The sequence below is a fragment of the Sebastes fasciatus genome, chromosome 14, assembly GCF_043250625.1.
Source record: "Sebastes fasciatus isolate fSebFas1 chromosome 14, fSebFas1.pri, whole genome shotgun sequence".
NCBI classification, from domain to species: Eukaryota; Metazoa; Chordata; class Actinopteri; order Perciformes; family Sebastidae; genus Sebastes; species Sebastes fasciatus.
Window position 1 is genome coordinate 2,431,257 of NC_133808.1, and position 14,479 is coordinate 2,445,735.

The window sequence follows — 14,479 nt, forward strand, 5'->3', positions numbered from 1 at the left end:
AACAGAGCATATAGGTTTTGTTGTTTTAAACATGAATAGCCTGCTACATCTGTGAGGAACAGTACCTTTCAATACTAAATTCAGTTTGTTGTGACATATTCCTGAAATGCTTCGCTGGAGTCAATTGTCTGTAAGATGCGCATTACATGCACACTGTGTTCTAGCCAATAGATGTCCTATAGCTGAATGTCAGCAGCGAGGGAGCCAGCATCGCTTTAGCAAACACGCCACCAGCTTTGGTGTGACATTGAATTTCATACGACATTAAACATTTCGTCCTCTGTGACGAAAGAACGGTGAAGTTCTCACTCGGTCCTTCGTTGTTTTGAAACGTGTCCCGGGCTGACAGTTTAAATGATAGTGTACCTTTCTGACTTTTTTTTCTCTTCTGCTTCACGTCTGCGGCCTCGAATGAAAAATGAGGCGAGTAGAATTCTGCTGAAATGTCACTTCACATTTCTCGCTTTAGGCGTCATGTGTCATCACAAGGACACATGGATTGAAAACCTCTGGAGGATAGTTTACTTCACATGTGAACAAGATAGGAAAAAAGACCTTCAGCCAGCAGCCAAATGATGGTAAAGCTGTGGCTGTTAGTCTTCTTCTTATGGACAGTTGAAGAGTCATACATCATCAACGAAACATTGGATGTGGCTAACCAGCACTGGGCTCCTGACCCCTTGCTGTATAGGACATGTAGAGTAAGTAATACTTGCCTTTCATCCCTCTCCCTGTCTCTGTCTGTCTCCTTCTCCAGTGTGGGTGTGGCTGTGGGGGTTTGTGTCCATCACCATCATCAGCCTGCTGTCTCTGCTGGGCGTGGTGCTCGTACCCATCCTCAAACAATCCTGCTTCAAGTTCCTGCTCACCTTCCTGGTGGCGCTGGCAGTGGGCACGCTCAGCGGCGACGCTCTCCTTCATCTGCTGCCTCACGTGAGTACGCCACAGACTGAATGCCGTACACAAGTTGTGCAGTCGTAGATACGATGGCGTATTAGGGACATTGTAATATGACGCTGGGGAAGGGGGGGTAGTATTCCGAGAAAAAAATGGATGTTCTCTGAGATTAAAGTGGCAAATTTGAAAGAAAAAACTCACAAATTTGCAAGATTTTAACTGAGAACTGTAGTGTAATGAGGTTGATCCAACCTTGCAAAGTGAAACGATGTGATCCGTGCTTTTGCACTCTGATTTTTAAAAAAAAAAAATTCTCATAAATTTGCCACTTTAAGCATCATTGGGCAGAAATTCCATAATAACATTTCAGCATATTGTAATTCAAGTGTTCTGAGAGAAAACTAGACTTCTGCACCTCCTCATGGCTCTGTTTTCAGACTTTAGAAAAACTAGCCGGTGACGGAGAGACTTTCAGAGAGAGAGCATTCCCATTGGTTGTGCTCCGGTCATGTGGGCGGTGCTTAGTATTCCCACAAGGCATCTCAACATTGCTGCCGGGTCACAAACTTACTCATTTTACAGCTAAACAGTACACTACAAGATGATTCTGAAAACATTTGAGGAGAGAAATGGGCATTACAGTAACAGAATCAGCGCTGCCTAGTTTGACCGTTTTGTCGGAGTTCGTGAGTGATTGACAGCCGGCTCTCATAGACAGAAGCTGGACGGCAGACTCCAGATCAGCTCTTACTGCTTGTTTTCCTCCAGTCTGTGAAATCTTGCAGATGCCGTTAGGAGCACCGGAGGACACAGAGGCACATATTCTCTTTCAGGTTACCTGTCTCATGTACTACTGTCAGGATATAGCGACCGTTTTATAAAAATAACTTTTTTTTAATCAATATGCTTCAATCTGCCTCCTTCAGCTTTAATCTCAGAAAATATCCAAGTTTTTTTCTCGTAATTTACATCTTTAATTTCTCTGAATATTACCCCCCTTCTCTGGCTCTGTGATTATTTTTTTTACCTACAATGGCCCTAATACGTCGTCGTATTATGAGAGTCTTTTACATTATGAAATCTGTGCTCTTGTGGAGAGTTGATAGATGGATGATATCAATACATTTGGGAGAACTATTCGTATGACAAAAATCTGGGTCTTCATGTATAAAACTCCAAAGAAATTGTCTTAAATTGGTCCTAAACGTGATTTATGAGTCAATCCTTTAGTTGGCAAAACAAGGTAAAAAGTTAGACTTTACTAATTGTGATTCTTCAGTGCCGACTGTAGTAAAATAAGGACTACAGTCATGTCTACCCAAAATGCTTTCTCAAGCTCTAAAGCAGCCAATAGCGGGCAAGCAGAGGTGACATGTCAGGGCTGCCTCACATCACTCGTCACAGCTTCATGCACACCATGTCATGATGAGCTGATTAGCTGTTTGGTTTAGTGTTCATACAGATCTAATGAGTTTAAGATACATGGTCACAAGGGCTGTCAATCAATTCAAATATTCAGCCTTGATTAATCGCGTGATTGTCCATGATTAATCACACATTTTTTATTTGTTCAAAATGTACCTTATAGGAAGATTTGTCAAGTATTTAATACTCTTATCAACATGGGAGTGGACAAATATGCTGCTTTATGCAAATGTATGTATGTATGTATGTATATATATATTATATTATATTATATTATATTATACTATACATATTATTGTAAATCAGTTAACAACACAAAACAATGACAGATATTGTCCAGAAACCCTCACAGGTACTGCATTTAGCATAAAACAATATGCTCCAATCATAACATGGCAAACTGCAGCCCAACAGGCAACAACAGCTGTCAGTGTGCTGACTTGACTATGACTTGCCCCAAACTGCATGTGATTATCATAAAGTGGGCATGTCTGTAAAGGGGAGACTCGTGGGTACACATAGAACCCATTTACATTCACATATTTGGAGGTCAGAGGTCAAGGGACCCCTTTGGAAATGGACATGACCGTTTTTCCTCACCAAAATCTAGCGTAAGTTTGCAGCGTTATTTAACCTCCTTCATAACAAGCTAGTATGACATGGTTGGTACCGATGGATTCTTTAGGTTCTACAGTTACACATGATACCAGTATCTTCACTCCAGCTTTAAAACTGAGCCGCTACATCCTCGGAAAGATCTATTGCATTCCATGCGTTAAAGAAATTAGTGGCGGTAAAACGAATCTACGTTAACGTGTTATTATCACGGTAACTTTGACAGCCCTGATAGTAACCATTTGAACTGCTAATCATCTGCAGAGGCCCTATAAAATGATTGATCTATATCAAACAGGGGTCAATAAAAATAAAACATTTCCTTAAAAAGTGATACTGAAACCTTCAAACCTTTCTGCCTCCGACCAACGCACCAAGTCCACCTGTGTGCAGTCAGTCACACAGCGTGTTTCAGTGATCATCAACCGTCCTCTCCTCCGTGCGACTCTTGGAAACAAAATCTATGTACTGATGAATGTGTGATCCTCCTCCCTCACTCACATCTCTCTCTCAGTGGTCCTCTGTTCTTCTTCCCGTCTACAGTCTCAAGGGCAGCACGACCACAGTGAGCATGGGACGAGTCAGGAATCAGAACCAGAAACTGATCTGGTGACAAAATTTGACGGAGTGTGGAAGGGCCTGACGGCGCTGGCCGGCATCTACCTCCTCTTCATCATCGAACACTGTATCGGCATGTTTAAGCACTACAAAGACCACAGGGTAAGATAAACAGCACGCAGCTGGAGGCGGTGGACTCGGCTGAACATGGCCGTTTTCAGATACTTAATTCTCACAAGCGGTTGCTTTTGTCTGCTATATTCCTTTAGTTTGGTTCTTGTTGATACAGACGTGTATTGAATTTCCGTAGACGGAGCATACAATTGTGTTTCTGCTCACAGGGCATGAAGAAGGCGAGCGAGGAGGGCAAGATTGGCAGGAAGTTGTCAGATCACAAATTAAATAGGCGCTCGGATGCAGAGTGGCTGCACCTGAAGCCGCTCAGCGAAGGTAAGAGGTGTTCAGTCATGCGGTCTTTACAGCACTTTGTTAGCCTCGGCCCGGCTCACTGTAACATCTCTATCCTCCAGACCCCGACAACACCGCCATCTCCTGTGACAACGGCCACAACGACACGCAGCTCACAGAGCTTCAGACGCCCGACTCTCCCACCAACAAGACGCCACTGGCACCCGCAGACCCCCAACAAGACCGGCAGTCTCCCACCAAGGAGAACGGACGCAAGGCCAAGCAGCACGGACACTCGCACAGCCACGGCCACGGTCACTCCCACGGCGGGAACTGCCACTCAGAGCAGGAGATGAAGGACGCCGGTATAGCCAGCATCGCCTGGATGGTCATCATGGGCGACGGCATGCATAACTTCAGTGACGGCATGGCTATAGGTAAGAGGTTCTGGTTTTGTATTTCATCCGTCCACTGTAGGTGAATGAGTCAGGTTTCTCAGATTAAAGTCACTTATTAGAATCCTTCCGCAAGCTTCCAGTCTCATTCTGTGGCCCTCAGAAACTGCTGTGTTGAGTGTTTATGCGGTAAACTACGTACCTCCTTCAAAATGACTAAGTGTTTAGGGGTAGAGACTCCAGGAAGTCACTGTGCGTGGCCATGGCTAGCTGTTTCCCCATGTTTCCAGTCTATATGCTAAGCTAATTAACTTCTGATTTAGGGGCAAATTCATAAAGAATGGATCTCGGCCGCTGATAGCACAATGAAATGCGCATCGTTTGCAACCGCTATCTTCCCCGTGGCAAGGTACGATTCACAAAAGATATTGTGCTAATGATGAGCGCAAACACGGCCATTAAGTTATGGAGCCGAGTGCAATTTGCCTTTTAGGCGTGTGATTGCAGTTATCCATGTAGGTCAATGATTCGCTTGTGAGGGGTGAGAGTCAGCCTGAGCCAGAAGCCAGACATCTTTTGACTTTATTAAATACCACCAGAAAGTGCATCTCCACATTAAGAGAGGCGCTGTGCGCATTTACGCACGAGGCACAGCAGCGTAATATCATTGATTATTTCAATCTATTTTTTTCATGTATTTCCAAAAATGACATGTAGTTACTCATTTATTTTTCATCCCCAAAAATACTTAAAGGGACTCTGTGAGATTCAGAAATTGCTTGTTAACAATGGCCGTTAAGTCGACGACAGTCAGCGTGCTGTTGCTCGTGTTCACACTCAAACCACCGACACACCAGAGACCGAATGTGGTTGGTAGGGAACATGTTGATAAACGTTAGCAACATTAGCAGCTAAAGCTACAATATCACTCTATATTTCACCTGCTTAGCAGTAATGTTAGCTCACCAAACGAAGGTCTCTCCATGAATCGAAGGCCCGGCCGATGTTGATCTAAGTGTTAACTTTTCCTGCTTCAGCCTCCCGAGCGCGGTCAGAAGACACTGGAGAAACACCGTAGTTTTGGTCTCCTGGGCCGGAGTCGATAACGTTACTCACTCCGGAGTTAACCCCCATCACTCCACTCAGCAGCAGGAAACAAGACACGGGAAACTAGCAGCATTTATTTCTGCAAAAACTGCAACTTCCACCTTACATTCCCTGATATTCTCAAAGCTAAACTAATTCTCTTCTGCTCCGCTGCTCGCTTGTTTTCTCACACACTCGCCGCCGCTCTCTCTCTCTCTTCATTACTCACTTCCCACATGCACACACACTCTTCTCACAGGCTCTGCTATTCTCCCACAACACTAGTTTACCCCCGACGTCAGTTACATTCCTGTTTTGCAGGACGGGTTTCACTAAATATGACTTTGTGTTTTTTGTGCTTCCGTGGAGTTTGTGTTGGAGTCTGAGTTGTGCCGGGGGCTGGTCGTTTGTTGGCGTTAGCGGACTCCATTTCTAACCGAACGTTAGCTACGGTTGCACACTGGTAGCTCTGAAGCAGAGCTGAAAATATAGACACTCACGAGCGCTCATGATGTCACATCTGTTGGATTTTCCCAGAAAAATAGGCCCGGGTTCTTCCCATTAAAAGCAGTCTACAGGCCGATAGAGGAAACCCCGAAAGTTGCAGAAGGTCTTATATTAGGTTCGGTTACAACCTGTTCACACATTGGCAATAAAAACGATTTATACGTGTAAAATGTTACATACAGCCCCTTTAAGCAAGGCGATATATCGCTTATATATATATATATTTTTTTAAATCAAATTTTAGTAAAACTGTATAAAGAACACACCACCATATGTAAAAAAGGTTGACTTTTTTATGCAATCAGAACAGTTATATCTGCATTTTCATTTATCCCAGTCGCTGTAACATCCAGCATCACAGCACTACTCTGAGAGGACACGTACACTGAGAGGGCGCACCTCTTTGCAAATTAAATAAAGTACTGGCTGAGTTAATCTTTGCATGTTAACTATTATTTATAAATAGAAACGGCGTTTTTGAGAATTTATACAGTATCACAAAACATAACATCACAATATCACAATATTCAATATTCAATATTTTCTCCCCCCCCCTAGTGGCTATCAGTGCTGATTTTTGTGAATTGGACTGTTTTTGCATAGAAATGGGCTGATTTTGCACCAAATGCATGCATATTAGGATTCAAATATGTGCAAATAGTTCAGGAGAACCAAGACGTTGCAGTTAGGGGTGCATTTCACCCTTTGCGGGTGCTTTGAGAATCACACAGAAAAAGCTAAAAGCTGCGCAATCCTTTTGTGAATGTGCCCTTCAGTGTACAGACATGAGAGAGGAGTCGATCTTCTCAACTTCCAGCACAAAACCGAACGAGTGTATTTCCCCTCCCTAACATTTCCTGAACTTTTTGTCTCTACAGGCGCAGCATTCAGTGCGAACCTGACAGGAGGCATCAGCACATCAGTGGCTGTTTTCTGCCACGAATTACCTCATGAACTCGGTAAGTGGAGTGCAACAAAAGAACGTGTCAAAAAACTAAACAAATCCCTTTTCTCATTCCACACGAGACACACTTCATTTCTTCAACGAGCAGAACAAAGATGTATTGTGAAGGCCTCGCAGTTAGCTCACATAATGATAACCGGTGTCTAAATCACTGCCTCGTGCAAAACCAGCTCTTTCTCTTACTTGGACTTAAAGTTTAATCTGAGGGAGTCTCACGCCCCTCGGTCCCTTGGAACTTGTTAAAAAACCCAGCGGTGTCAATAACCATCACTCTTCTCTTCACTCCAGAAAAATTTACTTTTTTTACCGATTAATGGCTTTTTGTCTGACAGCAGCGAAATGGCTTGTCGACGTGTCGGTCACTGAAGATGATGTACCGTTCCTGGCACACATTGTTCAATACAGTCAGGCTCAAAGGCGGTACAGCTGCCGGTGCGTTCATTTGCATTCAAATCTGTTCTCTCCGAGGACCCGTTTCATTCAGTTTGACTCAGCAACAGTGAACATTTTTGTTTCCGAGTTTGTTTTTTCCCTCCACAGTGCTCTCCTCTCCCTGTTTGTTTATAGCGAGAGGAAGAGGTGGCGAGAGCGGGGTGAAAAAGACAGACAATGGGGCCATCCACAGCAGATCAGTACTAATGATGTGTCTTGTCGCGGTGCAGTTTCCATGCCTCGTTTGTGTGCTTGATGAATAGAGCAGTGTCAATTACGGCAGTGTGTGAACCAGTGAATAATAGCCTACGTCTGTCTGCCGGCTCCCCCTCCTGTTGACTAGCAGCATCCTGTCCTACTGTCATTGTTGTGTTTAGGGGAAAAAGAGGAAAATGTGCCTCTGTTAAAAGCCTCTATGTGAGGAAAGGGGATGAAAGACGCTGCAAAAGCCTGCTTTAAAGTCTGCATTTAGCCGTTTAAAGTGCCAAAAACAATCTGCAGTTATTGGACGCATCTGCGAGGCTTCAGGATCACATAGCAGAGCTTTGATTCCGGTCCAACATTTTTGTCTCCCATTTTGACTCTGTCGCGCTCGAGGTTTCCAGATGGTTGACTGCCGCACAAGTCCCGTCTCAAGCGGCATGTGAAGATTTGCGAGATCAGTCTCTCCCCGTGTTATTTCACATTTCCTGTTGATTCTGGCGCCCGCTCTTCTGGAGCGCTTGCCGTCGTGCCTTCACCCCCGTAGGGCCGCTTGTCAGACAAACCCAGCAGTTTGACAAGTGCACCTCTCAGCTTCTCCTGAACACAAAAGCCGCTCCCCCCGCCTGGCAGCTGGATGGCAAAGATGATGATTATGAGGGTTCTTTAACCACCCAGAGTGAAGCTAATTGGCAGTGATGGGTGTGTTAATTGCGGTGGATGAGGTGGCGGCAGGCGTGTCTGACTGTCGGACGCATTGGAACCAGGGAGGCAGGAAACGGCAGAAAAAAAAGGCCATTGACGTGAGGTGTGTGTGCGGAGCGACTCTCCTTAACTTCTCCCCCCCTTCTCTCTGGGTTTGATTGATGGATGAGAGCAGAGCGGTAATATATTCATTGAGGTAATTAGCAAGGAAAAGAGGCCGCTTGTTACACGGTGCAGGAAATGTAGGCCACCCCCTTCTCAGTATTCATCCCTCTCTCCAAATCCAGGGCGTTTCCGCTGAGACTTGGGCCCCTTCCCGCATTTGGCCCGGCGATGATTGAAGAGGGTAGAGAGGCTACGGCGTGCATGTGTAATCACACGTGTATCAGAAGGGAGTTAAGGACATATTTCTTAGAAAGAGAAGCTCCTGGTCTGTTTTTTCCACCTGCTTGAAGACAGATAGCGGAGGCAGATGTATGGAGGGAGCTCGCTTTGAACGAGTTTCACCTCATCACCGAAGGCGCAGGCAGAATAGACTGAAAGAGCAAAAACGAGTGCCAAGCTATATTCACCGAGGGGTTTATGTGCTGCAAAGTGCACGTCACTTTGCAAAGCGTAAACAGAAAATTGGACACACTGCTGTCACTGCTTCACACTTTTTCTGTGACTTTTAGCTTTCATAAACAAGTTGCGAACGGGCCCTGAGTGTTGCATGTTGGGATATGTGTGTCAGAACAAGAGACGGGTGCATGAGAATTGCTTTAATGGTGTTTAAACGAGTGTGTGTCTCTCCTGGCTGACAGGTGACTTTGCAGTGCTGCTGAAAGCGGGGATGTCAGTGAAGCAGGCCATTTTCTACAATCTGCTGTCCGCCCTCATGGCCTACGTTGGCATGGTGATTGGCACAGCTGTGGGCCAGTACACACACAATGTCACCAGCTGGATCTTCGCCATCACGGCTGGCATGTTCCTTTACGTGGCCCTGGTGGATATGGTAAGTTGGCACTCGACAGTCCCCCTGAGTGATAATTGCCCCCCCCCCTCCCGCCTAATCTACCACACGGGCCGGTCCGTCCTCTTCTCCCTTCTCCTGATCTGCAATGCTAATTCCAGGAAGTCAGTTTCTGATCCCAACTTGTCTCTTTCATAGCTGCCAGAGATGCTTCACGGGGACAGCGAGGACCACAAGCGCTGCCAGCTGGGACACTTTCTCCTGCAGAACGTGGGCCTGCTGACCGGGTTCGGCATCATGCTGCTCATCGCCATCTTCGAAGACCGCATCGTTCTCGATTTTGGCTTTTAGTCGAGGAGAAGAGGGGGTTGCTGGGAATTGTAGGAGGAGCTGGATGTATCAATATTGTCCTTCTTGGCCTTAACACGCTTTGTTTGCAATGTAACGGCCCAGTCTCGCATGCAACATGGGTCTCGTTCATGGCCAGTGCCTCCATTCCAAACATGCAGCGGTAGCTTATGCATATCTCATGACTCTGCCAGTGATGTTTACACTCTGCCCCCTCCATTACCTCTCCTCCGTCAGCTCCGATCCGTCTGCTCCCTGTGAAGCAAAAAAAAAAGGCCCAAGGAAAGAAGAGCGACGCTGCACACCAACCAGAGAACACCTCCAACCAGTAACCTCCATCTAAAAAAAAAAGAGCTGTAGACCGTAAGGTGGCGCAGGAAGCGCGTTGCCGCGCAGAGGCAGCTGTCACGGCCCAGCGGCCCGCCGCCCACGCATCATCACCTGTTGTTAGTGCGTTGTCGTCGTCGTCGTCCACCCCCCGCCTCTTCATCCACCCTGTGCTGTGTCCCATCATCCATGCCTCGCACATCTGTGGCGCACGTTCCACCCGCCATCCATCATCAACTCCTGATGTCATCACGCTGTGTATCAAACATCTCGTGTCTCTCTGTGCCAAGTCCCGGCCACTGGAGCAGCACCGCAGCGGCTCGGCACCCCGTCTCACTGTTCAGGTAGCTGCTACATCTGGAATGAACCCTTTAGCTCACGTTGCTTCACCTTCAACATATGCTGCAGTGTCAAAACAGACAAGTGTTCCACCGACTTGGCTTGGTAGATCACCCGGCTCGCTGTTTTGCTTTTGCTGCAACGTTCTCCATTCATCACCTCAGAGTTATGTTTTATGTCTAATTATATTTCTGTGATTATTAAACCTTTGTAGTTCATAGTGATAGCTAACACGGCTGCCAAACAAATTAGCATTCAAGACTTTGTTTTTTGTTTTAGAAGCTAGATGTCTCAAATGTCACCATTGTTTTTGAAGGGTTTGACAATCTGTAGCCTTGTTAGGCCTTTACATGATGTCTTTCTTTAGAACAATCAGCAGCTTCAACATGTGAACTCAGAAACTCTTCTCGTCTTCATCTAAAAGTGTTGTAGTTTACTAGGTTTATTTAGGGTGCTTCTTTGAGTTCCTAAAAGGTGCTTTGTCCAATAGGACCAACCTGCAGTGGACATTTAATTACAGTAGGAGGTTGTCACCGTAATGCAGATTTGTGTTGATGTACTGTAAATACATGAAGTCTTTATAGCGTCTGTAGTTGAGCAGCTAGAAGCAAATTTCTGTCAAGGAATCAATAAACTTTCTGACAATCGGAGACCGACCGAGCAGAAGACAGTGCTCTTGAATAAAATACTGTGTGACAGCATTCCCTGCACTTGTAATGGCTGTTAAACGAACCGTAGGACAACGATTATGATTATTATTATTTTAAATATGTTTTACAAGCATTCCTCACATACTGTATGTTTGTGAGGGTGTGCATTAACGTCACTGCTGACTGTGCCAAAACTGGCCCGAGTGTGGATATTCAGTGGCTGGTGCTTGACACTGCCCCTCCTCCCATCCTCCCCCCGCCCCGCCCCGCCCCCTACATTCCATTGGCTGTCCTGCGGCTCACACGCTAAGCGAGCTAGCTTAGCTAGCTCCGGCTGCTGGAGCACACAGATAATGTGTGGGGCTTCATTTATCCTGTCACTGTGTGACATCCATCATCTTACGTCTCAACCGGCTGTAAATCATCGTCAGTCACATTGAAGTCACGTCTGTCGATCTGTCTGAATCATGCATGAAGCATGAGTGAAACGGCACAGACGTCGTGTTGAGTGTAAATTTGTTTTCATTCTTTGTGCTGCAAAGTTAAACTATTGACAACCTTTGTTACTTTTTAAATTAACTGTGTGAAGATCATGAGGACTTCTTTGGGGCGTAGTGTAGCCGGTGTTAGGAGCACACAACTTATCGGCATCACTTCTCTTTTTACAGGCATTGTTTTGTTACTTCATCTCATGTTCAACGGGATCTGAATGTACTTCATTCTGATCCGACACCAAGTCAAGCTCATCATTTGATGTCTTTAAAATGTGAGTTTATTTGACTTTCAGTTGTTTCCAACAATATTCATTGATTGTTTTTTTTGTATTTTTAAAGGATTTGAATCCTTTTTTGAAACATTCTATCTCTTGAGTTTCTGCATTTCTCGTGTAATTCGAAACCGTACTGTCAAGTGTGCGATAAGTTAGTGACACTACGCCTCAAAGTTTCTTCACTGTTTATTGGGCAAAAAATTGTCTGTAAAATGAAGATCCATGATTGCTCTCATTTTTGCTTTGTTGTATGTATGTTTGTTTAGTAATCTGGATATAAAATGCAAAGTGTGACATCCTTGCTGTTTGCCTGTCTGTGCATTCTCCCCATTACAGAAAGAAAATAAACTCTGAAAAGATATCTGATGGTTCTGGTGTAATGTTACAGAGACTACTTCTTCTGCCTCTCGCTGCCCCCCCTCTCCATTTGTCTCCTGCTTCAGTTTGCGTTCCCAGATCAGCCGGGTTAGCGAAGCTGATTCTTAAATATACACGTGAAGGCTCAGTGAGCGATGCATTTTAGAAACCAAAGAAATGTTTCTGCAATCAGTAATCAGGCTGGTCTGAAACACGGCGGGACATCAGGTGAAATCAGTTATCGGTAATGTGGCTGCTGTAATGTTTAGGTGCATTGCTGTCGTAGTCCAGTAACGATGTAACTTGACCTCACATTGAACCTGTATCGTACCCCTAAAGGCATTCTCTCACTCTGACATACAAAAAGGCTTAAAGGTCTTATTGATGACATTTTTATGTAGGCAAATATTTGTTTAAGAATAATCCATCTACAGAGCCTTCAGAAAGGTGCCGAAAAAAAGTATGGCTTTTCCTGAAAAAAATGATGCTTGTGAATGAATCATTTTAAAAAATTTGGGTGGGTCCAAAATCTTTTGTTTATCTCTGTGGAAGATATCGGACATTTGGTTCCCACTTCCAACAAGGCTTGTGAGCCAACAGTATAACGACGTTGGTATCACGTGGTATTTCTGTATGTCAGTTTCCAGCTACAGGAAGTCACAGAAATACATTTACATCCCGTTAGATCCCATCTGTAGGCTACTTGTAGTTTGCCGACCACGTTCAGATTTATTTATACTTGTTTGAAAATAGATGTGTAAATGTGCGTGTATATGGCATTGGATTCTGTCCTTTATTATTTTTATGTCTGCCTTGTAAAGCACTTTGTAACGAGCACTCGTTGCCCACGTGTGCACGACGTCAGAGCAAGTCGGGATCAAGTCGGACAACACAAAGATCTGGGTAGAACCGGACCAATAGTTGTTTTTTGCTTAAAGGAAAAGATACAGCATGGTCAAATCTAGCGTGCACAACAACAATGTAGGCTTGAACGCTCACCGAAATACAGCTGAAAAGGCGTTTTTCAAAACTTTCCCTTCATACAGTTCCTTAGGACTTATTGAGGACACCAAATCTGTTGAGATCATTTTTACTGCAATTTGTGAGGTTGACTCACATTTGTGGGTAATGATTGACTGTTGGGCTGTCCTCACACACAAATGCTCACATGCTAAGTGCTAGCTACTGTATACTTCAAGGTGATCAAGTGAATCATAACACCCACACCCCACACCACCCCTCCTCCAAAAGCTCAGTCTGCTGAGATTGGTCAACCGAACCAAACTCTTCGGACTCCGCTCCAGCTCCGCTCTAACTAGCTTCGTTTGATGGCGTGCCAAACTAGCCGATACGCAAAGTTGTTACTTGGTGACATCACTACATTCCAGAAGAAAAGGCGGGACTGAGGCATATCAGGCAGTTCAGGAGCAGTGTTTCTGTGGTGGAGAGTAACTCCCTTTTGGCGTGGACTTTGTAACTTTTACACACACAATAAAACTATACAACACACTAAAGGAAAGGGAAAAAGCATAATGGGTCCTTTTTAAGGCAACTGGACATGCAAGAAGAAGCCCAGACACTACTCTTTGTAATCCATAATAGTCCACTCTCTATTGAGACAGCAAAGACAGAAGCAGTGTCTAATTATCATTAACTGTCACTGTTATATTCATGTAGATTTTCATATACCACCAAAAACAAAGTGTATTCTTTTCATTCTTTTTAATAACGTCAGTGCATGTGTGTGTGTGAGACAAACAGAGACTAAGAACTGAGCTGGCAGAGCAGCGCTACTCCTCGTCTGATCCAGTGTTCAGCAGGCACGTTGGAGTTGAGCGTCATGGCGACGACATAATTGGTGGAATGGCCAGTGGTGGACAGGGTGCCGCGGCGCTCGCTGGTCTTGTAGACGGGCGCCATATAGCAAATCCTCTCGGGGATGTCCTGACGTTTGAGGGGCTTCAACCACATCTGACGGAGAGAGAGAAGAACGAGGACACGGAGAGGCAGACGGGATCAGACGACCTGATTTTAAAATGAAAGCTGCCACATTTTCCTACTCTACCTCAATTAGCTACTTTAGCAAATAGTCACTGTCATTTAGGGGCTAAAATATATGACTAGTGGAATAATTAAACAAGCAAATGAAATTTTGTATGCCTTGTATGAACAAAATGAACAGTCTTGATTATATGACAGATGCAAAATGATGGGCATGGTTGTGGTCAAAAATTCAAGTGTTCTGAGAGAAAACTAGACTTCTGCTCCTCCTCATGGCTCTGTTTTCAGGCTTTAGAACATCTAGCCTGTGACGGGGGACTTTGACCAATCACAGGTCATTTCAGAGAGAGAGCGTTCCCATTGGCTGTTCATTCAACGGTGGCAGCTGTCAATCACTCGCGAACTCCGATCAAACGGTCAAACTAGGCAGCGCTGATCAAATATGAATCAATATTCTGTTACTGTAATGACTAGTTCTCAAATAAAATGTGTTTAGAATCATCTTGTAATCATCATTACTGTTTAGCTGTAAATTGAGTTAGT

General features: G+C 44.8%; 2 protein-coding genes across 5 annotated transcripts in view; one reads left to right on the forward strand and one right to left on the reverse strand.

The window, feature by feature from the left end:
* Positions 1 to 11,939, forward strand: part of slc39a10 (solute carrier family 39 member 10) — a 43,388-nt gene extending 31,449 nt beyond the window's left edge. For both annotated transcript variants that reach the window (XM_074658135.1, XM_074658134.1), the window contains 7 exons: positions 758 to 933; positions 3,481 to 3,657; positions 3,837 to 3,945; positions 4,026 to 4,340; positions 6,770 to 6,850; positions 8,997 to 9,187; positions 9,344 to 11,939. In XM_074658135.1, the coding sequence (XP_074514236.1) occupies positions 758 to 933; positions 3,481 to 3,657; positions 3,837 to 3,945; positions 4,026 to 4,340; positions 6,770 to 6,850; positions 8,997 to 9,187; positions 9,344 to 9,496 (1,202 nt within the window). In that variant the 3' untranslated portion in view covers positions 9,497 to 11,939. The remainder of the gene's footprint in view (positions 1 to 757; positions 934 to 3,480; positions 3,658 to 3,836; positions 3,946 to 4,025; positions 4,341 to 6,769; positions 6,851 to 8,996; positions 9,188 to 9,343) is intronic.
* A 1,703-nt stretch (positions 11,940 to 13,642) lies between these two features.
* Positions 13,643 to 14,479, reverse strand: part of dnah7 (dynein, axonemal, heavy chain 7) — a 116,936-nt gene continuing 116,099 nt past the window's right edge. For all 3 annotated transcript variants that reach the window (XM_074658131.1, XM_074658129.1, XM_074658130.1), the window contains one exon: positions 13,643 to 13,906. In XM_074658131.1, coding sequence (XP_074514232.1) covers positions 13,700 to 13,906 — 207 coding nt within the window. In that variant the 3' untranslated portion in view covers positions 13,643 to 13,699. The remainder of the gene's footprint in view (positions 13,907 to 14,479) is intronic.